The 27,545-nt window shown below is 39.4% G+C and overlaps 3 protein-coding genes and 1 long non-coding RNA gene across 22 annotated transcripts in view; 2 read left to right on the top strand and 2 right to left on the bottom strand.

The window, feature by feature from the left end:
* The window catches only part of pde1ca (phosphodiesterase 1C, calmodulin-dependent a), a 111,776-nt gene that overhangs the window by 25,086 nt on the left and 59,145 nt on the right, over positions 1-27,545 (bottom strand). The window lies entirely within an intron of this gene.
* Positions 1-27,545, top strand: part of itprid1 (ITPR interacting domain containing 1) — a 127,144-nt gene that overhangs the window by 52,813 nt on the left and 46,786 nt on the right. The gene's annotated exons all lie outside the window — the stretch shown is intronic.
* The window catches only part of LOC127139236 (uncharacterized), a 36,724-nt gene that overhangs the window by 344 nt on the left and 8,835 nt on the right, over positions 1-27,545 (top strand). The window lies entirely within an intron of this gene.
* LOC108898759 (palmdelphin) lies at positions 10-27,127 on the bottom strand. Its single transcript, XM_018698786.2, has 8 exons — positions 26,860-27,127; positions 15,617-15,668; positions 12,212-12,292; positions 11,031-11,161; positions 6,862-6,976; positions 5,648-5,672; positions 4,511-4,621; positions 10-3,183 (listed from the first exon to the last, which is right to left on the bottom strand). Exons 2-8 carry the CDS (start codon positions 15,659-15,661, stop codon positions 1,892-1,894), a joined length of 1,800 nt encoding a protein of 599 aa, XP_018554302.1. The 5' UTR covers positions 15,662-15,668; positions 26,860-27,127; the 3' UTR covers positions 10-1,891.

Raw genomic sequence — 27,545 nt, 5'->3', positions numbered from 1 at the left:
ACACACACACACACACACAGTGTTCAGAGCAAACCTGCTGTCCTCGCTTCATACAGACCAGCTCAGACATACACATGTTCACCGTTTTATAAACATATTTATTTTTATTGTCATTGTGATTCAAAGATGTGTCCTTGCCTTGGTACTAGCTTTAGGTTTCTTTGTGAAATCTAACAAATTTACAAATGTATGTGTCTTCTTGTAGTTGGATTGGTGATTAATCCAGGTGACTAATATCAAATAGGCCACAGTTTAAATGACAGCAGTTAGTTGCATTGGCATGAAGGAAAGTCTTCTTCTGTTCATACAAGATGTTGAAATTACAATAACGCACAACTGCTAAAAACAACAATGTCACCATTAGATGATGAAGAAATCTCTTTAATCACAAAGTAAGTAATACCACACAGCTCAGTTAGTTTACAGTTACAAAAAAAAAACAAAAAAAAACTTCTTCTCTGCATGATTTAGATTTACTTCCTCATTTGAAAAAAGGCACCACTTTAAAAATAAGCCATATTTGATGGATGTTTCTAAGCTGTAATTAATGGTAAATAAATATTTTATTAATGCTTTTTATTTTTTTTTAACAAAGTATGTGGACATCTCACTCATATGTGATAGTTAGACATGTGAGTTTGACACAATGGGCATTTATGTCCAGCTATAAAATCTCCAGTATTCTCTTTTTCGGCATTCCATCAGCGGCTGGCTGCAGGGATTTGTTCCCATTCAGCCTCAAGAGCATTAGTGAGGTCCAACACAAATGTTGGGTGATAAGCCCTGGCTCACAGTCAGCGGTCCAGTTCATCCCAAAGGTGTTGAATTGGTTTGAGGTCAGGACTCTGTGTGAGGCAGTCAAGCAACAGTAAACTGGGAAAAAACATTTCTTTATGGTGCTGGATTCATGCCCAAAAGCATTCTTGTGTTGAAACAGTAAAGAGCATAAACTTGGAGAAATAAAATAAAACATCATTGTATACTATGTTAAGACTTGAGTATCAGTCCACATACTTTGGGCTACATAGTGTAATAAGGATGTCATTTGGTTTTCCAGATTCCTGTAGTGTAACTATCTCTGCTGCAGCTAGACCAAAATCAATGTATTTATTTTTAGTCTAGATGAGGTCAGTAATGATTGTGTGTTTAACTAATATTTGCAGTTAAAGGGTTCTGGGTTACTTACTTTATAATAAGCCATCAAGTCCGCAGATATGTATGGCAGTATACTATCAAGGCTTCCCCCACCAAAACAATGTTCAAAAGCTTCTTTCTAATGAATTATGAGACAAAGCAAGTCATACTGGAAACCTAGCCAATTCAAATGTCTTAGTATTAGTCTATAAAGCATTAATAAAGGGTTTATTTATTTTATTCTATTTTTGCAACTTACAGATTTATATATAAAGTATATAATTTTAGACAGTGGTACCATAGATTAAAATAAAATACAACTGCATTGGTCAGGCTTTGACACATTCTGTGCCCGTGTTAATGGACTGTGTAATGAAACTAATTTGCCAAGAGGTGGCAATAAAGCTTTCTGAATCACTGAGGCACAAGGGCTGACTAACACTGCCTGTGGCTGTCAGCCGTTTTCCCTCAATCAAGGCAAAGCACAGACGTGTCAAAATAAGGTTTTCTTCAACAAATAGCGCACAAAAGGAAAAGTTGTTGTCTTTTTATTGCATAAGAAAATAAGAATGGCACCTGGTGTAAGGCTGAGAGATGGATTGGAGGTTATGCATTCACACAAAAGATATGTTCTAATCTATAAGCCAAATGGAAAAACATGGTGAAGGACAAGAAAGATAGAAAAAAGAAACCAGAACAAATTCCATTCCCACATTCTTCAGTGACCCAGTTTCTCAGCAGCTGGTGAAGTTCTGTCTTATCTTCCTGTTGAGCACAGCTTCATCTTCTCCATATTGATGCTGCCTGTGTTTGCCGACTCATTCCCCCTTTGTCCCTGCAGGTAGGGACTGTGCTTTCCAGGCTTGTGGATGAATGTTGGCTTGTGGAGCTCCAAATCATCCCAGTGTGTGTTGGTGTCTTCAGTAATGTCTCTGCAGCCTGTAACCTTGGCTATACCCACTTTAGGTTGGAAGACTTTGCTCTTGTATCCCTCTGGGTGGTATGAAAGACATTCATCCCCCTCACTTTCATTTTTAACAGACTGGGCCTCACCACCACCACCACCACCATCATCATCATCATCATCACTATTAGCTATGATGACCAGTTCAGCCTGGATGTCATCTTCCTCTTCGTCCGCAGCGTTCTCGTAGCCCATGAAGATCATGGTGACAGGTTCTGATTCTAGCTCATCTGGCAAGTTCAGAGAGGCGTTACTCTCTGCACAGTAGGGCGAGTGTCTGTTAAAATCCACTGAACTCTCTATCAAGGCATCAGGATCACCATCAGACTTGTGGGACTGAAAAGGACTATGGCTATCCACAGCCCTGTAGACTGGTTGCATGGGTGCTGGCATTCCTTCAGACCTGGCTTTAACTGAGACCAGAGCTGCTGGATTTGGACTGCTTGTATCTGTCTTGCCATTGGTGAGTCCTTGTGGAGTTTTAGCACCAAAGTCAGGCTGTGGGATTAGATGGTTGTCACTCTTAGATTGTCCTGGAATGTGGAAGTTGGGCAGCTTGGTTTCTTCTCCAGATTTTTTGACTCTTGACATGGAGTCTTGTTGGATGAGGCTAGGGCTAGGTGTTTTGCTCTGAGCTTTCCATCCCTCCTGTTCTTGTCTGTGCTGGTTTTCCTCTCTGAAGACTTGAGGTCCATTTCTGGATGGGATCATGCTCTGGAAGGGGCTGGGACTGGATGTCGGGGTTTGCCTTTGAGTTTTATTCGGCGTCCTGGGAGTTGAAGGCCTACTGTTCCCTGTGTAGGGTACAGAGTAGACAGGCTGATGGTAATGAACCTCAGTGGGCACATTCTCTTCTGTGGCCTGACGTAGCAGCTCTTCTACCTCTGTGTGTGTCATCTCTCCAACTGCTCCACAGTGCATTTTGCCTCCGTCTGGGTGCAGCGCATATACTGACTTGCGCCCATCATCGTACACTTTTAACCCCCTCTCCTGGATGGTTTCGGGGGTGATGGATGCTGTAGAGATTACTTGACTTTTGCCTGTTCTCTTATCATGCTCCACACTGATCTCCATTGCAAATGTAGCTGGAATAGAGAGAAGACTCAGATGAAGGTCCTTAAAAGAAGATTAGATAATAAAATTTTATAAAAATGCATTGATTAGTCAAATCATAGGAAATTAATTAATTAGTAGCTGATCAGATTTTTTTCTTCCCTAGAAAACATGCCAAATACATTGGCTCTAGTGGAAGATGAAGATGTCACCTTGGGCTTTCATACATTGTGAAAGGCATTTGAACTATTCAGTGTGTATCAGTTTGTAGAAAAAAAAAACATTAACAGATTATTTCAAAGAAACAATCAGCAGACTAATTTACAGTACATATTAATCGTTAGACAGCAAATTTCAAAAAAGACTGGAGCACACTGATTGAATATTGACTACAATATTTAGGCACTACTTTGTCTTCAGAGTCAAAGTGGACATGTACAGCACAGTCAACCTTAGAATAGGTGCACATTTGTGAGTGGATAGCTGGTTGAGGAGAATTTCAGATCTATAGGATGATGGATCCTCTTCTAACTAGACTTTACATATCCACCTACTGGTGAAAAAAAATTACAAATATACATACACACGTGCTGTCTTGTGATTTGGTTTATGTGGGACAAACAAAAAGACCCTCTAAGATTTGTATATGTGAAGTCTATTTGTGTTCCTCTGTGACTGTAGCAATAACACTTTATTATTGACTGTGTCAACTTTCATCCTTGGACTCACAATCCAATAGATTTGAAACCCTGCTTAACCTACTTTTTTAATGAAACAGTACTCTCTTGTGACAGTATTCTAAGTTTTTTATATGTATATCTGCCACATATATTTGTCTGTTTTGATTCTAAGACATAGTAGTATCAAATCATGAGTCTGTTTGCACCATTAAAGGCTGAAAATCAGTCAGTCCGTTTTTTCCCCTCTGAAACTTCGCTTTCTCCGATGTATGACTTTAGCAAACTTCCAAAGTGGTAGACATGGAAATGTTCTGTTCTCCTCACAGTGAAATCTAATTGCTTCATAATTTGCATCCTGGTGAAATGTAAAATTACAGCTTTTAAAATAGCATAATGGAACCAGGAGGCGTTTTCAGTCAGAGCAGCCAATCTTGAGCAGACAGCTATGCCTCAAGAGCAAAATGGATGTCTGCATAACCATGAAGCTGAGAGGCTAAGCTTTGACATTGCTAGTAAGCGTCAAAATCTGTCCACAGCTTAAATGATGCTTCCTTTCTATCCCATTGTGTACTACTTGTCTCCTATCATATTTTCAACACATTGTCCTGACAGTTGTGTGATGAGTCAGGAAAGCTCAAACTGCTTTTCAGCCTATCGACTAGTTATATGAGGTCTGTACCTTTCTTTGGTTCTTCACTACCAGGCTTACATATAGGGCGGGTTTCTGCAGGTGTCAGTGGGATGAATGATGAAATATCTGGGAGTGGTGAAGAGACATGATGTGTCACATCTGAGGAGAGAAATATTATCAGTGAAATGCAAGAAAACACTATCTTGTTAATTGTCAAACCCAGTTATGTATTTATCACACAATAACTAATGATGCTCTTGTTATGTTTTTTAGGCCCATTATCCCTAGATAATACTTTCTGGGATAATTCAAGATTTTTGAGAAGTATACTCATTCACTTTTATCCAGAGAACAATATGTTCACATGGATATCAATCTCATGTCTGTGTGCTGGGTAAATAACTGGATTTGTTGTTAGACTAGCTTAGTTAAACACTGGAATCATGGGGAGACAGCTCCTATCAACGCTTCTAAAGCTCACCACGGCATATCTTATTGTACGTTAAGAATGATTTTTGCAGTCTGTCAAGAAATAGGTCCAAAATGTAAGCCCACCTAAAACTGCAAACCGATGTATTAGAGTTTTAGAGGTGTTGCTAGGTGTATTTTTGAACTTTGGACAGACCCAAGCTGTTTGCAGTCTGTATGATAAGCTAGACTAGCCACATCGTGACTCCAGCTGCTTCACACACAGACATGAAATTGATGTCCATCTGAACATCTCATTCTGAAAAAAAGGTGTTTTTATCCCAATCTTGAACTTAATTTAACTTTAATAACTTCAGTTTTATCCCTGAATTTGTTGTTAAGCTCGAACCACATGATCTGAAAATAATGGGCCTAAAAATGAGCAAACAGTCATTGCTGTCTGAGACTGAAGGATAAACAATAAAGGTTAAAGGTTAAAAAGGTTAGTATATCAAGATGGAATATTATAACTATTTAGATTACTAACATTTATGTTTTGTTAATATATATCAAATAATGTCAGTTCTGATACCCTTAAGGATAAGCAGGTATAACTATAAGATGGATGGACAATGTCAGATCTATTCACATGTGAATACAGCTGGGTCTTACATGTTATGTTAGTCTTAAGGGCTAAAAATACTGTAACAGAAAAGTATATAGAAATGACAAATTAACTGATCACACAACACACCAAAATGCTACAGAAATGTTTACCTGCCTGGAACTCTGCGTTTAGCTCCTACATGTGAAGACAGAGTAGTTGAGGGTCAAAGTGGTGAGAGCAGCAGGAACTCAACATCACAGCAGTTGCAGATTGATGGCGTTAGCATCAGCAGTCCACGACTATATCACGTTAAAGTCACAGTTATTCCGCTGTGTCTTTAAGATGACATACAGGCAGCGACCAGAAGGTAAATCACGCTTATTAGTACTTGTACACCGCACTCCCACTATGTGAGCAATCCATTTACCTGCCACCCTATTCACTCAAAGCAGCCTCTTGTGAACCAAAGCACACCCACACAGTCCTCGGTGAGTGCATCTTGTTAGAAACAAGCAGAGATTAGAGGAAGCATGGAGAGAGTGGAAAACAATGAGATTTGAATTCAGTATAGTATATTCATAGAAAGCGCTTCAATCTATTCACACAGTTGAAAACCTGTTCTAGCTGTTATAACCCATACAGACTCAGAACGTTCTGTAGCCTCCAAGACCATTGTGTTGAAGCTACAATCTCCAGTGAGGTGAGTTGTGGTTATGCAAGGGTTTGTTTATGGTTTCAAGTTCAAAACACTATAATTCTGTTTTATATGAATTGTGCAGTGTTTTGGTGTCTGTTAAACCTTCAGACTCATGGGTCTGTTACTAGAACTGACCGTACTAGATCACATTTCATCGTCTGTACCTGAAGCAACATGCAAACACCAAACACACCCACGAGATGAGGTGGGTCACCAACTGGCAAGCAATTTTTTTGCCCTGGGTCTCCAGCTACATACAGGCTGCTATGCCTTATTGTTGGAGGTTGCTGGGGCAGTATGCAACCTGAAATGAATGTCTGCAGACACAGGTTTTTAAACAAAGTACAACACAGAGCTTTACATAACTTTTCTGTTTTGTTTTTGTCATACTGCCCTTACAGTGCCATTGACACTTCTGAAAGTAGTAATGTGAATTTTTCCAGCAGGAGAAAACACACAGTATTTAAGAAGTGAGAAGCATAAGTCCAGCTGCCTATGAATTGTACATTACATCAGGAATCAGCAAAGGTGGTTTGTTGTAAGTGAAAGGAGTGTTAGATCATCATGCTTCGTTGCCCAAACAGTTACATATTGTAGCATTATTACAATCAGCGAGAAACACACAGCAGTGTAAGAGCTAGTACAGCAAGCAGAGTATCTAAAGGCAGCCAGGTAATTTGACCCTACCTTGATAATGTCTTCAGCGGTCCTCTCCACCTCTTTCAACCGCTTAAGAACTACTTCTTCATTGGCAGAGATGTCGAGCTCCTGTGCTTCCAAGGCCATAATCTCCTTTTCTATTCTGTGCAAGAGAGTAATAAACATTGATGATTATTGGAACATACACTTAGCTGAACAACATTTCCAGCAGTTCTTAACTAACAGCAGTAGTTAGAAGGGATGTGAGTGGCTTTTAGTGAGTCAACAATCCACATTTGCTTCAGTGCTTTTTATGTTTTCCTCAACACAGGGTATTCTGGGTGGTATTGCAGTGTTTGCTTATTATGGTTTTCCAGCACATGCTAATTTAAAACATTGCTTTGTACTCATGAGTGTACAATTTTCTGTTGTGAGGTGAAAAGCTGAATATCAGGTTAAATAGTATGCAATCATATTGGCAGGTACAAATCATATATTTGATGTTTTTACTGTAATTTAAATTTACATTTGAGTTAAGTCATTCTTCTTAGGAGGAAAGTCTCGCCTACTACCAATGAAGTAAAAGCAATATTGGTGTTGGTGTTTTTACTGGGAAGGAGATCCAGCTCTAAACATTACTAGAAAAAGAATGTTTGTTAAATAAATAAAAATTTAATGAAATAAATACTGATTTCCAGATGTTAGCACAGTAAGCAAAAAGGTAAGTGTCATTCACTTACACTGATCACATTTAGACTGACTGAAATTTTAATTTCTTAATTGCATGATGGAGTGTCAAATAAATTTGAGATGAATCAAACCTCAGAGGAAAAATGAAAGTAATCACAGGGGGTTCTCCAGTTTAAATGAATATATCACTCTTATATTCATGTTTTCTTTTCATAGATGTAGAAAAGAAAATTCCTCTCTCCTCAGGATGTTCTGCTTTTGCAAGTTGATAATCCTGCATAATGCTATAATGCATATTCTGTCATAATTTCATTTATGCACGTCTGACACATTCTTAAAATTGTTATGTAAACATTACACATGTAAACATTTGTCCATGTTTGTTCTATGTGACATAAATGTTGTCATCATGTCCCACAGACATCTGCCCAGAGGTCCATGCAGACCTTCCAAAATATATGACTGTGTAGACCACACATACTACAATCACACTGACTGCATATATGCTAGAAAAGCAAACTAAATACTTATGTGTATTATATGTAGTGTACCTACTGTATTCCACACCCCTACACACACCTTTTTCAACTTTCTCTCATTGTTCACCCAAAAACAACAAAGAAAGAAACCCATACATGAACTCATTGGCAGATATAAATGGCTTACTTTATAGAAATTAAAATGAAAGAATGTTGATATCACTCTAATTTAAATGAGAGGGCAAGGTATTGAGAATCATTATAACTTGGAATTATCAGATTAATTATTGTTAGGCACAATAATACCAGGTAGCCTCTCATATTCATTGCTATTGTTATCCATGATGATGGAGCACCAAAGATTAGAGATAAAGATATACTGCCCCCAAAACATGTGCATTGGGTCAAGCTGTTGCAGCCCTCTACTAAGAACCCACTTCAGTTAAGATGTGACCACTTTGAATCTTGGCAAGGAAACCGGTAGCACTAAATTAACACATTCCAGGATTAGAGTCTTGATTCTACAGCAAAGGCAAATCTTTGTACCTGTAATCTGACACATGCATGTTTTGCTTTGTGAAAATCTTAATAAAGAGTATCCATATGGAGACCTGCAGAGGTCACTGGTGTAATAAGGCTTTCCTTTTTCATGATTATCCATATTCAGTGTTACTCAACCGCTGTAATTAAGCATAACTTTGAGGCTTTAACCAATCAGATTTCGAGTTGGCGAGGCTAGGGCCATTTAGCAGGCCTTCGCTAACGTCAACATTTCCATGTGATTTGATTGGCTGGTCAGAGCTAGCAAACCGCATCTATAGCTACTAGCGCAAGCTAAAACACGTTAGTATAGATTTAATAGCTGTTTATCAACCCACAATGGCTGAGGGAGGAGGAAGAGCTCAGTGGCTCTGTTGTAGAGGTTTATCTGTGCGTCTCAGTTCCAACAATAAGTCCTTTCCTATCGTTATGGAGGCTAACGCTGAAGATCGAGTCTGCCCAGTCGTACTTCTCGGATAAGTTTTAATTCCCTTTAGGGCTGAGAATGTCCGCTCGACAGAAGCAGTTTTTTTTATTTGTCTACAAATAATCAGCAGTTTCGGTGAGTAAAATGCATTTTACCTATATTACGTTTTTGCATTTCGTTATATTGTTGATGGTTTCTATCATAATGACTAGTATTAAGAGGTGGGTTAATTCAGGTGGGACACCAGTGAAGGCTTGGGTGTGAAATGCTTCCCAAAGAAAGACATATGTGAACAAACCATATAGTTATAGGTTGGACATGTCAGAGAAAACAAAAAAGGAAAAGACAAACGGATTGAATGGGATCTTGAAATTTGACATGTCCTTCCTTAATGCTTCACAGCACACTGTGTGAGAGAATTCCTCACAACAGCGTAGAAAGTAGAAGGTGTGAAGACTTGTGTGTGTGTTGTTGATGTGTACAGACACTAAGCCAAGGCTAAGCAGACCTGTTATGTAATAAGGAGAGGGTTAACTGTCTGTGCTTTGACTGACACACATGCTGCTGACAGGCAGCTAAGGTGAAAGAGTCTCGCCCTAATCCCTCACAGCTTCCCAGTATGGACCACATACACACAAACATGTGCAAAGTGCCATTCTTGGGGAGTAGCCATGAGAGGAAACAGTTTTAACTGCAAATGATCATTTAATATGGATGGTTTATATATTATTCTTCTGTAAAATTAAATATTAATTGTTAAAATTGCCATTTTTGCCCATTCATCTACCCTGATAATTATTTTTCGAAATCTTTGCAAACTTATGTTTTCATTTACAAAAGTATTCAGACCCTTTATTCATTACTTTGTAGAAATCCTATTGGCAGCAATTACAGCTTTGAGTCTTCTTGGATAAATCCCTATAAGGTCGCGTGCAGTCTGGAGCAGGTTTTCTGTCTTAAAGAACCTGTCTTTATTTGGTTGCATTCATTCCTCTCCCACTTCTGACCAGTCTCCCTGTCCCTGCTACTGAGAAACACCCCTATAGCATGATGCTGCTACTCTCATGCTTCACAGTAAACACTATAGCCAGCCAGTTTTGGCCAACTGCTGAGGAGATCCTGGTGTCTACCAGATATAGTTTTTGGAGTCTGTCCAAAAGGTTAATTTTTTGTCTCATCGGACCAAGTAGTCTTTCAAATGGTAAACCCCGAGCTGGCTGTCATATGGCTTTTACTTAAAATGGGTTCTGTCTATGCACTGTACTATGAAGCCCTGATTACTGCAGTGATTGCAGGTATCTCTCCAGAGATAGGGTTCTTAGTCATCTCCCTGACCAAGACCCTTCTTGCACAGTTACTCTGTTTGGTTGGGCAGCTATCTGTAGGAGGAGTCATGGTTCCAAATGTCTTACATTTCACAATTATTGAGGCCACTGTGCTTCTGTGAGCACTCAAAGCTGTAGAAATGTTTTCCTGCCCTTGCCATGATCTATGCCTAATCACGCTCTTATTATGGGTCAGAGAGTGTTCAGTGGACTTCATTGCTTGGTGTTGTAGTGACTGTCAAAGCTCCATCAGGCTCACTGTCTTGTTAGCAGACACACAGACAGAGATTGACAGTAGCTGCATAGATAGATATATCGTTTGAATGTGTATTTATTTTTACTTTTGTTTATTTCTATTGTCAGAATTCAGGTGCCACATAATATAGAACAACTATATTACTATATAGAAAGTGCTGGAACAAAGGAGAGAAACTAACTCAATTGCATGATCTTGTCACTGTCACTGTCTTTCATAATCCAGTCTTTGTGAGGAGCCTGTTTGTATGGCTCATTTTGCATGTCAGAGTTTGACCAGAGTGACTCCAAAGTCTGTTACTGTTGGTTTCTGCAGCAACCTCTTTTCTCCCCTGAGATCACTGAAGTTTCACATAGTCTTTACAGGCATCAATGCACCTGAACCAAATATAAATGTCTTCACCCACATGATTTGTTTCTTCTGCCAGTTTCTCTGCCTGTTGTGTCAGGTGTGGGATGCACTGTGGGATTTACTATAGTTTCCAGGTGCATTCGGGTTACCTGAGGATGTTGCTCTGCAGCTGATCACTCTGCTGCTGTTCGTCCTGAGCCTGAAGCCTCATGGCCTCTTGTTCCTGCTCCGACTGCTGACTCAGGCCATCCATCAGCCACTGCTCCCTCAGGGCTTTTTTCTGTCAGTCAAACACACCAACACACAGAAAACTCTGTTTTAAATGCCAACAGTATTTTAGCCACATTTTAAATGCTGTTTGTGTCATGGTGACACCTGCCTAGTCTCTCATTTCTCCTTCAGCCTCACAAACTCTCTGAATCTTTCGAGACCTTGTTATTACCCACCTCTCCACTAGATGCCCTCAGAGTTTCCCATCCTTCAGTATGTACAAGAGTTCAGTATAGACACAGTTCTACAGATTTGATCATACTGGTGTCACAGGTGTGTTACCACCAGCCACCATAAAACAGATTAGAAAAAATCACAACTGATGAAAATATTGCTCTGCTCATCTTGGAGGCTTTTACTGTCCTCACAGCAATTAAATTTAATTAATTTCCAGGCAGCAGTTAGTGCTTCACTATATCTCTTTGCCCTGGGTTTTGCCTTTCAGGCTTTGTACATGTTTATGTAGCTTATTGACCGAATCAATACACACAGTAGACAAAAGACAGAAAAAGTGTGTGTAGAATGTCAGTTTTTTGATGTGATGAGATATGACTCGGCGACATTCTCTCTCATTTCACACAAGCTGCTTAGACACCACCTCCCCCTATAATATTAAACTAAATATACAAGCATAGAATTTTTAGGTCTGAAAAGGTTGACTCTGACAGTGACACAGCTGAAAATGCATTTCATCTGGACTGGAGTGGAATAGATAAAGGTAGATATGAACAATATAACAAAGTTATGTAATGCTTCTGCAGAGGGATTCCAGGTAATATCTGTGAAATTACGGTCTGGCCCTTTGTGTTTGTGTCCGAGTTTGTTCAGAAATGAAACTTTGAATTGAAATTGTTGAGCTGTTATTAGCTTTGAAAACCTTCATCTCAGTGTTCCTCTTGGGAGTCTTTACAGTCTCTGTTCAGTGTCTGCTAAAGACACATTCCTACTCTGTAGTGCTCTTTATTAGATTGAATAAGATGTTAGAATGACATTTTGACAGATCCGGTGCATTCCATTTTCTCCTGGATCTTAGTGTTCTTGTTATTACAGTAAAAAGTACCTTTATGTACTGGAGTTTCAATTTCTCCTCCTCAATCTGTCTCCTTTTCTTGGCAATGTCCTCTTGGATTCTCCTTTTGTCCTGTGGGGGCAAATCAAACACATGTTTGCATCATGTGTACATTTTACAGCATGGAAACTATTCCACCTGTTGTCTTCTCGTGCTGACACTCCAACCTTCAGTTGACAGCTGGACGCCAGCAGCCATAAATAGCTAAAAAGCAGTACACCCTTCATGGCCTGACCCTGTACCTGTTGTTTGTGTGTGTGTCCATCTGTTCACTGAAAGTGCTACAACTTTGCCTGTTAACAAGCACCTCCTGTGGAAAAGTTAATTCATGTTAGTGTCCAACACCTTAAGTCATTTAAAAATGGACTTGTTTGTCCACCCTGGATAACCACAGACAAACACACTACTTAATGGCTTTAATCATTCACTCAGCATCAAAACACAAGCCCTGTCTTCCTGATGTCACACTGAGGGGGTTCACTGTGGGCTAAAATCAGCTCCTGGATCCTGGATCAGTGTGGCATTAAACCCCAGTGAAAGGGGATCTCCCTAATGACGTCTGCTGGTATTTATAGCCCAGTTTCTGTCTGTGCTTGACTCTGTCAAACTTAGTGACTATGAAAACCATTTTACAGAAACAACTGGCACCATGATAATTATCTGGGAGAGGTTTACTGATGACCCACATTGCTCATCAAGTTTGGATTCCAGATATTAGATGGGTGGGGTTTCAGATGAGTCCCATTTGTCTACAAAGCATCTTCACTCCTTTGTATTGAAACATTCTTTGCTGAGTTTTGGCAATCCTCTCCAAAAAAGTATATCAACAAAACTAAACTTAATCCTTTATTTCTTCATCCCATATGAAATCCATAAAACTCCATAAAAGCTTTTGGTGTGATTTTTAGTGAAAATCTAAATTAATTAATTTTGCAGTGTGGCAGTCAGTCCATAATGATATGACTTTTTACTGATATGTTTAAAACAATTTGGATGCATGAAACTAACATTTGTTCAAGTCAACATAAAAAAGTCAACAATGTAATTCATAGTGTTATATACATAGACTGGGTGGCTATCATTAAAGGCATAATTTGTAATTTTTGCATTAAAATGTAAAAAAAAAAAAAGACTATCCCTATGTTTAATATTTTGTTGATTTATATATTTACATGATCCCAAATGTTTCCAGCAATTTTCAAACCGACTTTTATTCAATTTTAAGCCACATTTCTAGGATGCGCTTGTTAGATCTTGGTCGTTATTAACTGTATATCTTTACACATTTTGTACTGGCTGTACAAGATGAAGGATTTTAGTCATGTGTCATCTGGATCTTAAGTTATCAGAGAAACAAGCTTAGCAAACGTTACGTCCCATTTCTACCTAACAACATTGGGGAAACATGGTGTCATTTGGTGTCTATGGAAACTTTTTGAACTCCTCAAGAATTTGAATTAGGATGTGGTAGGTTTAATCAAATTTTGTCTTGAATATATTACACAATACTTCCTCATGAGCTGCCTAAACTCCCCTCTCGTATTAAACTTTGCAACTAAATGCAGTTCATGGTTAATAAGGGGGTGCTGCTGAGTGCTATAACAAAATCAGGTAGTGCATCTTCACGATGTTAAGATAGTTTCGAGATTTCATCAAAATCCTATTACTGCTGTGTGAGGTAACTGGCTGTGATGGACAGATTGAAATTACTAAGCTAAAATAAAATTAAAAAAAAGAAATCAGAGAACAGAGAGTGAATCTACACTGATCTCTACCTTGATGCATACACACACACACACAGCAGGGAGAGAGAAATACATGCGTCTTTGTTTTTCTCAGGTGGATGATAATCACTTCACAGCTCCAGAGCCATGTCTTAAATTACTGTCAGTTTGCCCTTGTGTTTCTTGCATTGTGTTAACATCTTTCTACCACAGATAAAGTTGGTGCTGCCTCCTTGCACTCTGTCGGGGGAACTGACCTACACAGCTATAGCTAGAATTCTGAAGGTTTTCCTCTATAGCTCTGTCATCCTGCAACAGCACACCCACAGTTTTTTTATTTTCAGACTGCTTGGTAACGACTCCTCTTTCCGTGCTGCATCATGACATCCTCCTCAGACTAAATATCACAGCACTGAATCACTGGGATGCAGTTAGCTGTACTGATAAAAAAAATTGCTTGTAGACATATCAATTTGAGTAACACAAAGGAATGTGATTTACCTGATAAAGTGTTGACTTAATGCTCCACATGAGCCACATTTGAGTTGGTTGTGTTCATGGCTGCTTAAAGGGTTTATAATGACTTTTTATTAATATAACCATTCAGTATATCTGAAACTTTAATCCAAGCAGGTCAAAATATATAGGCATCTTCCATCCAGCAATGGAATCACCCAGACCACTATTCTAATAATTACATCTATACTAGATGAGGGAAAGAAAGAGGGAAAAAATGCAACAAACTCCAGGCTATATGAAGATTAGACATGAATAGGGATGCATCATCCCAGTCTTTAAAGGATATTCCTACAATTTTTTCAAGTCTGTCAATGTTCTTTGTAATTGTTCCTGCCTTCCATGAAGAGACTCTTCCTAATGTAAATCCATTGTAAGAGATGTGGCTCAAAATCTACACTTGTTTGGGGTAAAAGTTCAGTTGAATGAATATGAGGCTTCAGCAGTCTGAGTTATTTTAATTTGATGAGTGGGTATTTTCAATGTTCAATGTTTCAATGTTAGTCATTTTTGTGTAAATTCCCTCTTACAAAAAAAGACTAAAACCTAAAAACTAAAAATTCTCACTTGATAGTCTGACTCAGTCAATTAAAGCCACATATTAACTTCAGCTGAGCTTAGAGTGTATTTTTACACAGAACGAATATTGTGGATTTTACACTGGAGTCATATTAGAAGGAGATCTCTTCACGGTGCACATTCATATTGCACATATGACTTTAAAGACAGACATGAAAATTGTGAACTTAATCTTTAAGATGCAGAAGATATCCCTATTCTCCATATAGCCCAGAGCTTGATGTTATAAATTGCTGTACAACAAACAACGGCCATATTTTTTAAATATGCGAAATAACTGCAACTTGAACCTGGTTTGTATTATTCATAGACTGCATTAGGAAGAATGTGCTAGTTACAATATGTACAGACACCTGTTTTGTTACTTAAGTAACAAATGCAGAGTAACCAAAGCCTGAACACAATCACCTGAACACATCACTGCCAAATAACTTGTGTGGACAATCAGATAACAACCAAATGAGAGCAGTTTGAACAAATCTCAGCTTCTACTTTGAGCTTGACCACCACAAATTCTGTCCTGAACTGTATCCCAGCTTTCTCCTACTACTCCCGGAGACACAGGTCTAGTCCTTACCGTGATGGCCTGGAGCCTCTCCTTCAGCAGGTCAGCCTCCTCCATGTTGAACCTACAGGACAAACAGAGTACATGACCGTTAAATTGAGGATGAAGTGAAGGGGCAAGGCTCAAAACTAAACTCATAAGCAAATGTCTGGATTTTTCATGCATAGCCATGTACTGTAAATAGATAGACAAGTAAAAAAACTGAGGTTTTATTATCATTATTATTAATATTATTAATATGATACTGAAAAATACACATTGTATTATATGTACTGTATATGTATGTATTTTCAGCTTATTCCATTGTTTGTGTTCAGAGTGTGTGCATGTGCATGTGTGTATGGTGAATTGGAAACAATCTCAGTTTATATGTGATCCTAACTATGTGGACAAACATATCCAATTATAATGTCTTAACCTATTATTTTGAGCAGTGTGAAGCCTGTGTTACCACCACTGTCTGATTTAGCAAATGTTCCTCAAACAGGCAGAGAGAGAGTGCATTTGTAGGGAACTATTTTTAGAGTCCGATTAATCCATTTGTGTTTGTTTTAATTCACTATTGACAGTTTGAGGATTACAAGTAAAGGATTTAATGAATTTGATTCATTACTGTAACTAGGAAAGTTGTTTTAGTATAAAGTTTTGTGCTTCGCTTCCATTTTTATACAGTAGCAGAGTGCGTGACTGTGTATATATAGTCACACACAGTCAGTCATGTTATATCATATACAAAAAGGTCAACTGCATACTGGGTGAAAGTATAACTTCTGAACAAAATTTTACTGTGGTATATTGTAACATACTGTATGGATATGGATATATCATCTTTGACAGGGAGAGAGGCAGAAAGAGAGGTAGCATGCATGTGTCACATGTCAGAGGGATTCAGGCCTGAGGAATGGCATGATGAATGTAGGGAATGTTACATGGCTGTGTTGGTACTCAAAGCATGACAGTAAATCACAGTGCTATAGAAAAGAGAGAACTGGGTTCAGGGAGAACTCACACAGACACACAGTCTGCAATAATATACTGTGGGAGAAAGAGAGGCAGGAAGAAAGGCGAAGGAAACTAGGAAGAAAGAAAAAGAAAGAAAGGGGAGGAAAAGAAGAAAAGTAGAAAGACAAAAGATTATGACTTGGAAGAAAAAGAGGGGAGAGGACAGAGGACGGAAAGGAAGAATTCTAGATTGAAGGTGCAGCCTGACATCTAATTGCTAAATTGTTAAACCGATTGAAAGAATAAAATAGAACAATGTGACATGACAGTGATACATTTCTATTATTCATTGTGACCATGTAGATGTTTCCCTGCAACCAGTCTCCTATGAGTTCATTTAAAAATCAGTGAATATGGTCACAGTCACATTTTTACAGAACCATTACTACCATCATTCCATAACCCAAACCTGCTGTAGTTGCAACTGATACATGAAGGAATAACTACTCAAAAACTTTTGCCAATAATGAATAGAGACATTAACTATCCAGCATAATTTCTACAGCAAAATCATGACCTTTGATTGCCATCAGGTGACACAGCTGTCACTGTAAACTCAGTGTCCATTGCTTGTGCATATTATTTTTCAGTAATTAATCTTCCTAGCCAGTGGCTTTGTCCCATCTTGTTTCAAACATGCAGTTAAACACCATCTGATAAAACAAAAAAACGCAGATCCATCTGTTCCACAGTCCACTTGTTATCCTGAGCATATTTACAGTAAATCCACAGCCAATGCAGGAGGTAGTGTGTACTTTATGTAGCAAAACAAAAAGTAAACGTGGAGTGATACATGGTTATGTAATGTATCTGACTATCATGCAGGATACTTGCTTTTAGAAGTTTCTAAGGTTGACATATAGCATGGTTGACAAAGGTTTTTACATCCTGTTGTTGTTTTTCTGTGATCTCTGCAGAGGAAGTGGGAAGCTCTGCTTATAACATTGCTTCAAAGTAGCACAAGATGTGGTTTGAAAACTTTAGGTTGTCAATAAACCACACAGGGGCTGACTTTTCATTGGCCATTAACCTGCTTCTCACAGGACTGGCCAAGGGAGAGAGTACACAGTTTCAAGGTTGTTCAAGTAAGAGGCCTCTCTGACCGCTCGGTCATCTAAAGGCATAGGCCCCCGCAGCACCTTCAGGACCCTGATATGAATTCATGGGAGAGTGCAACTGATCTGAACAACAAGGTTCAAAGTTCAAACAGAGGAACCTATAGGAAAGAGTGTGTTCCTAAGACTTAGAAATAGCAAGGGAAACTCCACACAGTGTTGGACTCACACCACTTAAACTGCTGCTCGCACCACGAGTGTCTGTCCTTCACAGTCCCTTCATCCATCCCTCTGCTGATCCAGAATACAATCTGTTGTTTCAACAATGTCATCCTCTGTAATTCTGTTGTCTGTCCTCTGATCCACCACACATAATGCTTCTTTGATGAGTCCTGCTATAAAAAGGTCATCACTTATAGGAGATTTATCTCCGCATACATCAAATACTGGATCAGTTTACTGGCGGGGAAATGGGATGCTGTTGGAAATACATACTGTGAGAGGTAACATAATCCTCAGTGATAAATAAGCAGGGACGTGTTTATTTATGTAGTGCTAGTGTTCACACTGCTAGTAGCACCTGAGCTGGGTACATGTCATCCAGTCCGTGTACACTTCTGCTTGCTTCCTCAATATATCAGAGGGGATACATGGGTTCATGTCCAGTACAACTAAAAGGTTGTAAAGTTCATACTGACTCCATCAAAGGTGCATGCATGGCATTTTCAGTATCCACTTGTTAAGATAATTGCAATGCATGAAGCTGTGGTGTGAAAATGGTAGTCTGTCTCACAGCAGTGGTATGATTTGCCAGTGTGTACATACATAGAGTGTATTTGGATAAAACATTATGTGAGAGCCCTAAAGTCATTGTTCTACAGTACACTTAATAAGGTAATGAAATATGTGTATGATGAGAGTTAACTTAAGATTTGATAGGTGGTTTGTTTTTTTTTTCTTTTATGCACCAGATGTTATTGTAACATAATCTAGAGGCAAAGACAGACACGTTAGATTTCTGAGGTTCTTGTTTTCACACAAACACACACTCAGATTACTTAACACGCGAATATGATACACGCCATCCTCCTTCCAAATTCATGTCATACAACCTATAATCAAAACACAAAACTTAGACCTAGTAATGTGAACAGGGTGTACCCTGCCTCTCGCCCAATGTTAGCTGGGACTGGCTTCAGCCCCCCTGTGATAGGTATAAGCTGTATAGGTAGGTGGAGGGAAATTTGACCTTACTTACCAGCTTCTAACTAGGCACGGGCCGTTATACCTTAAGCAAAAATATCACGGTTTTGCGGTATCACGGTATTGCGATTACAGCTCTAAAATGATTTATTCTGAAATGTCTAGTAAAAACAACTTTTTTCCTCCATTGAATACAGTCTGTTTCATGAATACAGGTAGCCTGAACAGAGCTAGCTGCATGGACGAACCAGAGGGGGAGGGGTTGTGTTAATCTGGCACTGCACATGACCCGGTGTGGTTGTTGATGCTGGTTTACAGCTCTAGCAGGCAGACTAACTGTTGCGACTATTGTAAACTCCACCAGCAGAGAACAGTCTTTGGACAAAACCACAGCTTTCCTTGTGGATATAAATACACAGTCCACCACCACAGATATCAGCAGACAGTCAGGATTCCCTGTCATTTCAGTTGCGAGTCAGCCCATCCAGCTCAATGGCTGTGCCCAGACTGTTGCTGTGTAGCCATGTTTCACTGATATTGTACTCACTTTCCTGATTTGGAAATTGACAACATGTGAAATGACAAAAGCTCTGAAACATTTGTTCAGAGAGAGGCTGCTACATTTGAGTGTTGCCATGGCAACCAAATCCATCGACCCATTGGCTATGTTGCTTATCCTTTGAGGGTTGTGGAGAGGCAACCAAAATTAAACAATATAACTTGCTGGAGAAGCTTCTTTTCATTTGTTGAGCTGTTGCTGTCATGTGCCACTGTGACTGGTCCAGCTGTTTCTAGACATGCAACCATGACACCACCCTCTAATTCATACTCCATCTAAGCCATCCCTTTTGCACTTTGTTGCACTTACTATACATAAACCAAATTTGCAGATGCACTGTGCAGATGCCCACACAGTCCATACACCCAAGACCTACTGCCCTGCGCTTGTCATCGCATGGTTAAAATAGGGCTGTTAGTGTTTGAAGATGAATGAAGATTAGGACTACAGTTGCCATTCACTGGCTACACTGAAACCAATAAAACATCAAGTCCCCAAAATAGATTGCTCTTCACAATGATGTTTTTTGACCTATCCCACCTGCTAATAGGATGAAATCATTTGTGAGTGCCTTCTAAAATTGGTATGACACCTGCGAGCTCAGGCAGTCACCTCGTGCTGCACTGCTATTCACATGTGACATGCCTCAATCTCCGCAATCATCAACCAAACACGCCCTCCCAATTTGACGGTCTATTTACGCTGTTTTCAAATCCAGAGCATATACGCTAGGTTCGCTTATTCAGATATAAAATTTGTTAAATCAGTTTATTAACTAATTAATAACTAGTTTACTATGTGCATATGTAAAAAGGGTCAGTGGCAGTGTCCTTGATAGTCCACACTGTTAGCTGAGAGGGAAGAGATCACATGTACTCCAGTCATGACAGTACAAGTCTGTTCTAAATACCATATTGTATGTGAGTAGGTGATTATATTTTTACACTTTCAATGCTCGGCCCACCTGCACACCCACATGCGTACTGCCTAAAATCAGCCTTTCTCTCAAACATGGCTAACTCAGACACAGCATTCACACAGGAAAATTGATGTTCATTTCCTACCAAAAAAATCTCAGTCTCCACAGCTTGTAGGCAGAGAGTACTTCTCAGGTACAAGTGTAGGGAAATATTTATTTAGTTGTACTTTAAAAGACACCGTCAAATAAAATAATCATTTTGGTCACAGCTCCACAGTCCACCTTTGCCTCTGACAGATAAGAGTCATATTTCACATCAGCTCATCAGGAAAACATGAACAGGTATTTGAACAAATGACCAATGCTGTCTTGACCTGTTACCTGTTCTTATACCAGAACTTCAGCTCATTTGAAACTGCACGGTCTTTGCATTCTCATTTTTTTTGCAAAGAAACAAATATGCTATAATCACTGTATGTTACGCCATTTATAGTATGCAGCTGTAGTGCGTGAAGAAAGGTTCACCGAAAATGTAAAATCATTTTATATATGTAAGAAAAAAAAACATGCTCAAAATCTGTGTGACACGGCATGATTTTCCTATTGAACCATCCAACTCACCAACCACCCAGATTTCACACACACACACACACAGAGAAACAAGACTGACGTCAAGTAGAAAATGACAGCATTAGTCATTTATGCAAATCTCTCAACACAACCTGTGTTAACTGTCATAAAGCTTTCCCGGATGTGTGAATGATGAATCTTGTTGATTGGTCACAAAAGTGTAAATACTGTGGTGTGGCTGAGGTAGAACTGTATGAAGAGAAGCTTTGTTCTGTCTGAACACACAATGTCCCCTTGTCAATAAGAAATGGCAAAAAAAAATATTTTGTTGTTTAGTTTGGAAGTCTACTGGTATTAAACCTACAGCCAGGAAATCTGTTCCACCAAGTCCACCAACTATGTAAACTTTATACTACAGCAATCCCTGTTGTTCAGCTGCACAGAGCCTGCAGTAAGTCCACAGCTAAAGTTTTCAGATTTTCAGTAAGTCCACAGCTAAAGTTTTCAGATTTTTCCTCCAGTCCTTCATCTTCTGATGTCAGTAAAACAGCAAACATGTGTGCAAGCATACAGTTGCATATGCTTAATTGTTATGAACATTGCAAAGTGTATGCTGTTGGCATATATTAGAGCTGTCCTGAGGTAGTTTGTGCATTCAACTAACCTTTATTTCTCAATGTATCTTTAAGGAAAATGATAGTATTATATGATATTTTTATTATATTTATTATCTGAAGAGATTAGCCACAATAAAGGGAAATCATCAAATATGAGTAAGTATTGTCTGTGTGATTTGTAGGTCAGAGCTTTTGAAATATAATTTAGTGGGGGCCGAACAGTAAGAGAAGGTTCTTCTTAGGAGCTGCTCAGTAGCCAGCAGATCAGACTGTGGCTTCACTGAGCTGCTGCCTGGTGTGAATGTATGTAACAGTGCAAATGAGGTCAGAGCAGAGAGGTTTCCACTCAGTGAAACTTTCCTGAATAAATAAAGGTTAAAGAAATAAAATAAAATACCTGCACCCATTTGAGTCATTATCAGAGCCAATCCATACTGCCTCACCCTCAAAAAGAGGGGTTAATCAACCACCTACAAACCACCTAATGCATCATAAATTATAGTTTGGGGTGTGTGATAGATGTAGGTTACTTTATAGTTCAGTAATGCAGATTATTGAGGGCGTGCTCATTCCTGTATGTGTGTGTGTTTGAGAGAGAATGGCAGAGAGAGGATACACATATCACATACAGTACATAGAACACAAAGCCTATTGCACGCAATGGTAATACTAATCTGCTGCTTCGTCACTTTGTGACCCAACCTGCCCGAACTCCTAGATATTTCCTAGTAAGCTTACCCAAACACGCATGACCCGTGAGGTCTGTGGGTTATGGATTGACCCATGTACCATGCTACAGTACGCTGACAAGTTCTTTCACCGTAATTAACTTGAATGGTGATGCAATTTTATTTGTGTACATACCTCTTGGGCTGAGATAATGACATTAAGCCTAGCACATGTGCAACGCTTTCATGATCTCATTGGGAAACCGATCCAAATTAATAAAGATTGAAATTTGAGAGACAAACGGAAGAAGGAAGAAGGAGAGGCTGCTGACTGTTATACTGCTAGTTAGCTTGTCCACCTGTTGACACTATGTAGTCCTGATCCAGCACTGCTGAAAATAGAGACGTTGCCTGGCTTACAGCTGGACCAGCCTGACACTGTGTGCATGCAGGAGGTGACACATTGTTCCTGAAGGAGAGCTGATGGTGGGAAAAACCCCTCAACACCTGCCAATCATGTGGAATAAACATGTGGTCACACAGGCGCAGCTTGATGATGTCAGGTGAAAAGTGCAGTCAAATACAGCCGCATTTAGAAAGAATCCAAATGTGTTTGGAGGTGCAGAAAACAGTTGATTATACATGCAATGGGCATATGCTAATGGAGGACAAATCCAAGGCAGCCAACTCTACTCTGTGGGTGACCATTACAGCACTAGTATTTAAAAGTAATTACAGTGTTCTAGTTAGCCAAAAGTACAGTCACTGGCACAAGCACCTGGGGCAGTTTCCAAAACTTCTTGGCTTGCTGACTCTCACTTCTAAGCCCTCCTCTTGTAAAGCTACCTCTCATTACAATCAAAACAAAGCAGCGAGCTGAGATTGCTGAGGTAGTGGTTTGGACAATAGGGAGCTGTACAGCAATTTGGTGTACAGCATGTGAGCAGCCAGTTAGCTACGTTTAGAGGGCATGGCTTTGAGCTGAAACTACTGCAAATACATTAAACAAAGAATGTATGTATTAAGTATAGTTATCAAAATTGCCGAGTATATGTTAAAAGCAAGTTAGAGAAACTAGTATATAATGAAAGGCTGCTACATTTTTAATCGTCAGACTGACTTGAGATGAAAGACAGTGAGCTGGTACTGGTTCTGGCATTCTCAAAACAAGCTAGTTTTGCTGACATGTCATCTGACAGTATCTAAAGGCGTTAAGTGTGTATTCCTATTCTGCATCATCAGAGAGAGAGAGGGGGAGAGATCCTTACTCTCTAAGAACCTTGAGTCTTTCCTACAGTTTTGCAGTCTTGACTTGATGGATCAGACAAATTAGGGGTGCATACTCATTCTCTCCTCAGAAACATTCGTAGTGTGTCACTCAGTTGCGTGCACAAAAAGAGCTTGGGGCAGGAGTTTCAAAACACTACATAAGGCAGAGATAATATGCTAAACCGTACCCTTCTCTGCACAGGGCTGTAGATACATGTATATGTATCTTTGGAGAACCATGACTACTGCTGATGTTCTTATCTCTCATTCTCTTGTAGTGAAACTGTTTGGAAATGCATCTGAGCATCAAGCTTGAATAGGCTTATTGCTGCTCCCTGTGGCTAGGTGGGAAAAAAAACCTTCTGCAGCTGTGGCTGTCTCAAAAACAAACTATGACAAGCCACACAATGTAAGACAAATTCATTATTGGAATTGTATTCAAAAGTATGTTGCATGTAGTATAGAACGTGGATTACTGTGTCACACTGATTGATACATCACCTAGTTACAGTCACTGCACTACATACTGTGAATGTCTCGAGAACATGAGAATCTGATGTCATGTGGATGAGCCGCTCCCTTCTGTCATCAACCTTACAGTGGGCTCAGCTCTAAGAAAACCACACAGGTATGAGTTTAACAGTAGGAGATGAATGTGTCCTCTTCAAAGCAGAAATTGTTGATTATTATCTCAGAGTCTCAAGTGCTCATAATCTGTGTCCTTGTTTTTTTAATATTATTTCTAGGAATCACCTAAGTTCTCCATCTGTAGCCCCCACAAACCACAAACCAAAACCAAAACCTCTTAGCATGACTGTTGTCACTATACTGTATCTTCTGTGAAAGTGATGTAACCCACAGCAGGATCCCACAGTGGGGATTAGTGGCAGTTTCCATGTTCACCTGACTATAGAGTTTGGGTAAACTCCTTTCAGATCTTCCTATCAGTGCTCTGTCTGTGACCCATGTCGGAGTCCAGTCCCACTGACATGACCCTAAAACCTTCCTGTCTGTCTGGCCATTAGCCATGGTCCTCCTGACGTCTAATCCCCGCTCCTTCGTCCTTAATCTGATCTCTGATGGATTAGCAGCACACAAGCTAACAGCAGATGCCTTCTCTAGTCTGCAGCATGGTCTGCTTAACACTGATTTGTCAAGGGAATATTGGCCTTTGTTTAACACTCATTACACTCATTACACACAAATCACAGATAAGATGCATTAACAACAAACATTGACAGTGTTACCAACACTACTTTGATTTCTTGCAGCTAAACAACTCTCTTGAATCCAGTCACTTCAGAGTTTATATCCATTTCATGTCACATTTTTGGCTGTAAAGACAACACTGAGAGAATAGAGCCTAATTTTGTTTAGATGGCTTTTATTGTTATTATATTGCTAGTGTGTTATTAAATAGTCACCTATTTAAAGATTCAGCACTCACAGAGCAACATTATTCACTTGGAGTCATGTATGTTGCCACCTGATGTAAATCCAATGTTCACTTTCTTTTAGCTTTGTTTTGGTCTTCATCCACCCACTCCTGAGAAAAGTATTTGACTCTAAGTGCCCAATATTAACTGCTCAAGGACAATGCTCTTGGGTGCATTGACTGTGTGGGCACCTGTTATTTCACCTGGTTCATATAGGTGCACAAGCACAAAGCTGAGGTAGAATACAAATCAGAGGGTGTGATGATTAATAAATTCACTCTTCACTCAGTCACAGCACTGATCTCATCACTCTGAGACAGCTGTGCCAGTCACAGTGACACATGATTATTGTTATTGCTGCACATTTGCTTTGTGTATTTAGTTTACTCTTGCTAATAGACTCAATGAAGTGGCAGCAAACTGGCACCAGAAACACACCAGGCTCTGAGATGTCTATTCTGAGCGCAAAGTCTAAGACACATTTTCCTCTAAAATACCAACAACTTGTTTTGTGCTCCTTCATTTGAATGAAACCCACACCTGTTTGTGCCTCCTTCCACCTGTCCACCATGTGCTTTGTGCTTGGCATCAAAATACCACACAGATGGGCAAAGTGAATTTGAACGTCAGGAAACTGCCTGTTAGCAAAACGCAGAGTACAGAGGTGGAGTCAGGTTGAGGTGGCGGGAAACAGTTGGCCTGGCTCTGTTCAAAGTTGAAGAACTGTTAAAAACAGTTCCGGCACTGATCTCCACTGAAACCATAAATGAAAAATATTTGTAGACGGCCAGTTTGTCACAACGAAAAGACTAAAACCTCTATAGGTTCGGTAAACAGAGATCATGTTAGATGGTGATATGATAGAGCGTGTCCTCTCAAACTATACCCAGACAACAGACCAGTATTTTAGTGAACTGATGAGTCATTCAATCAGATGTCTAAAATTTTTTGTTGAAAGACTAAGACTAGTCTTTCTCTTGTCAAAATTAACACTGTTGTGTAGGGATTAAACAAACAAGATACAAAGAAGTTTTAATTGGTGAGCTTTAGAGGTGTCGGTAGGTGTAACCGGGCTAGCTGTTTCCTCTTGCTTCCAGTATTCATGCTAAGCTAGGCTAACTAAGTGCTGACTCTAACTCTGTACTGAACACACAGACATGTGCATCTCATTCTCATATCCCCCTCTTACATAATTCAAGCCTCTGAAGCAAGTATGAACCACCTTGTGAATAAAAAAAAAAATAAAATAAAAAAAACATCACTAGAACTTTATGCTGAATGTACTGTATATAAAGATGTCAGCAGTGTGATTTCTGATCCTGATGAAGGTGTGAAAATTAGCTCTCTATTTCATTTGCGTTTTTCCTCCCCAGCTCTGCCACATGTGCTGCCACAAATGTTGATCTGACTGGGATGAGTGGGAAGGAAAGGACAAGGGGTGACTGGTTCTCCGCAGGCTGCCTAGAAGAACAGCATGTATGTGGGAGTGCATGTGCGTGTGTGTACATACATTAATCACACCCACATACTGTACATGCAATTTTCCTGTCAGCTTGGAGCATGGAAATATGACAAGAGTGTAGTCAAGTAATGACTTCTTAGCCTCCTCAAAAGCTCTTTGCGTGTATGTGTCCATCTTTGAGTAAAAGTACTTGTTAGTTAGAGCCAGACCCCTGCTGGGATGCTGTAAATGGCCAGCAGCTTAAGGGAATTAAAAGATTATAGATTCAAGAGACCCTTGTGGGTCATTTTAGCTTCAACCAGTTACCTCTGGATGACTAACTTATGGTAGAAAGTATGTACAGTGAGTAGTTAAGAGGACAGTGGTAATTTTTGTACATAGTAATCTCTGAATTGAAAAAGAGTACACCCACAGTCAAAACCTACAGCTTCGAATAGATGCTCTACATTAATGTGCCATAGGCAAATGCAAACAGTATTAGAGAGGTCTACTCACCGGATGTGTGCTATGTGTGTCCTCGAGCAGGTGATTGCAGAGTGTGTGTGAAAGGTACACTCACTCTCGCAGCGTATCCAACATTACTGAGTCTGGGGTTGTGTTGAGATTGTGTAGGCTCAGAGAGATTCAGACTAACTGGAAAGACTCCCTCCCTCCTTCTCTCTCTCTCTCTCTCTCTCTCTCTATTCTCTCAGTCTTGCTCTCTTGCGTTCCCTGTCTTTATCTGCTCCCTGTCAGTCTGTCACAGAGCCCAACCATGTGCCTGAAATACCTCAGCCAAACAATTGCACCACAAATGTGCGTGCGTGCACACACACACACACACTCTCACTCAATACAAAACAATACAAAAATTTTATTTGACCTTTATTGAAGTTAGTGTCCATATTTCTCTATTTTTCCATACATTTCTCTTCCAGGTGTACGTCTTAAAGGATAAGACTGATGTTATTCTATCACCTTGTTATTGTCTAGAAATCCCATGAAAAGACAAAGACTACTGCCACATTCACGTCATCTGACAACTTAAGACAACTTGTGATTGTGTGGGCACTGACAATATAACCAAAAAATAAAAATAAAATAAAATAAAAATATATATAAAAATAATAATAATAATAATAAGTATAACATTATATTGATAGTCTTTGCATCTCTGACCCAAACCCATTGGTTCCCACTAA

The sequence above is a fragment of the Lates calcarifer genome, linkage group LG24 (assembly GCF_001640805.2).
Source record: "Lates calcarifer isolate ASB-BC8 linkage group LG24, TLL_Latcal_v3, whole genome shotgun sequence".
Classification (NCBI taxonomy): domain Eukaryota; kingdom Metazoa; phylum Chordata; class Actinopteri; family Centropomidae; genus Lates; species Lates calcarifer.
Note: the sequence above shows the minus strand (reverse complement) of the source record. Positions and strands in the feature narration are given on the sequence as shown.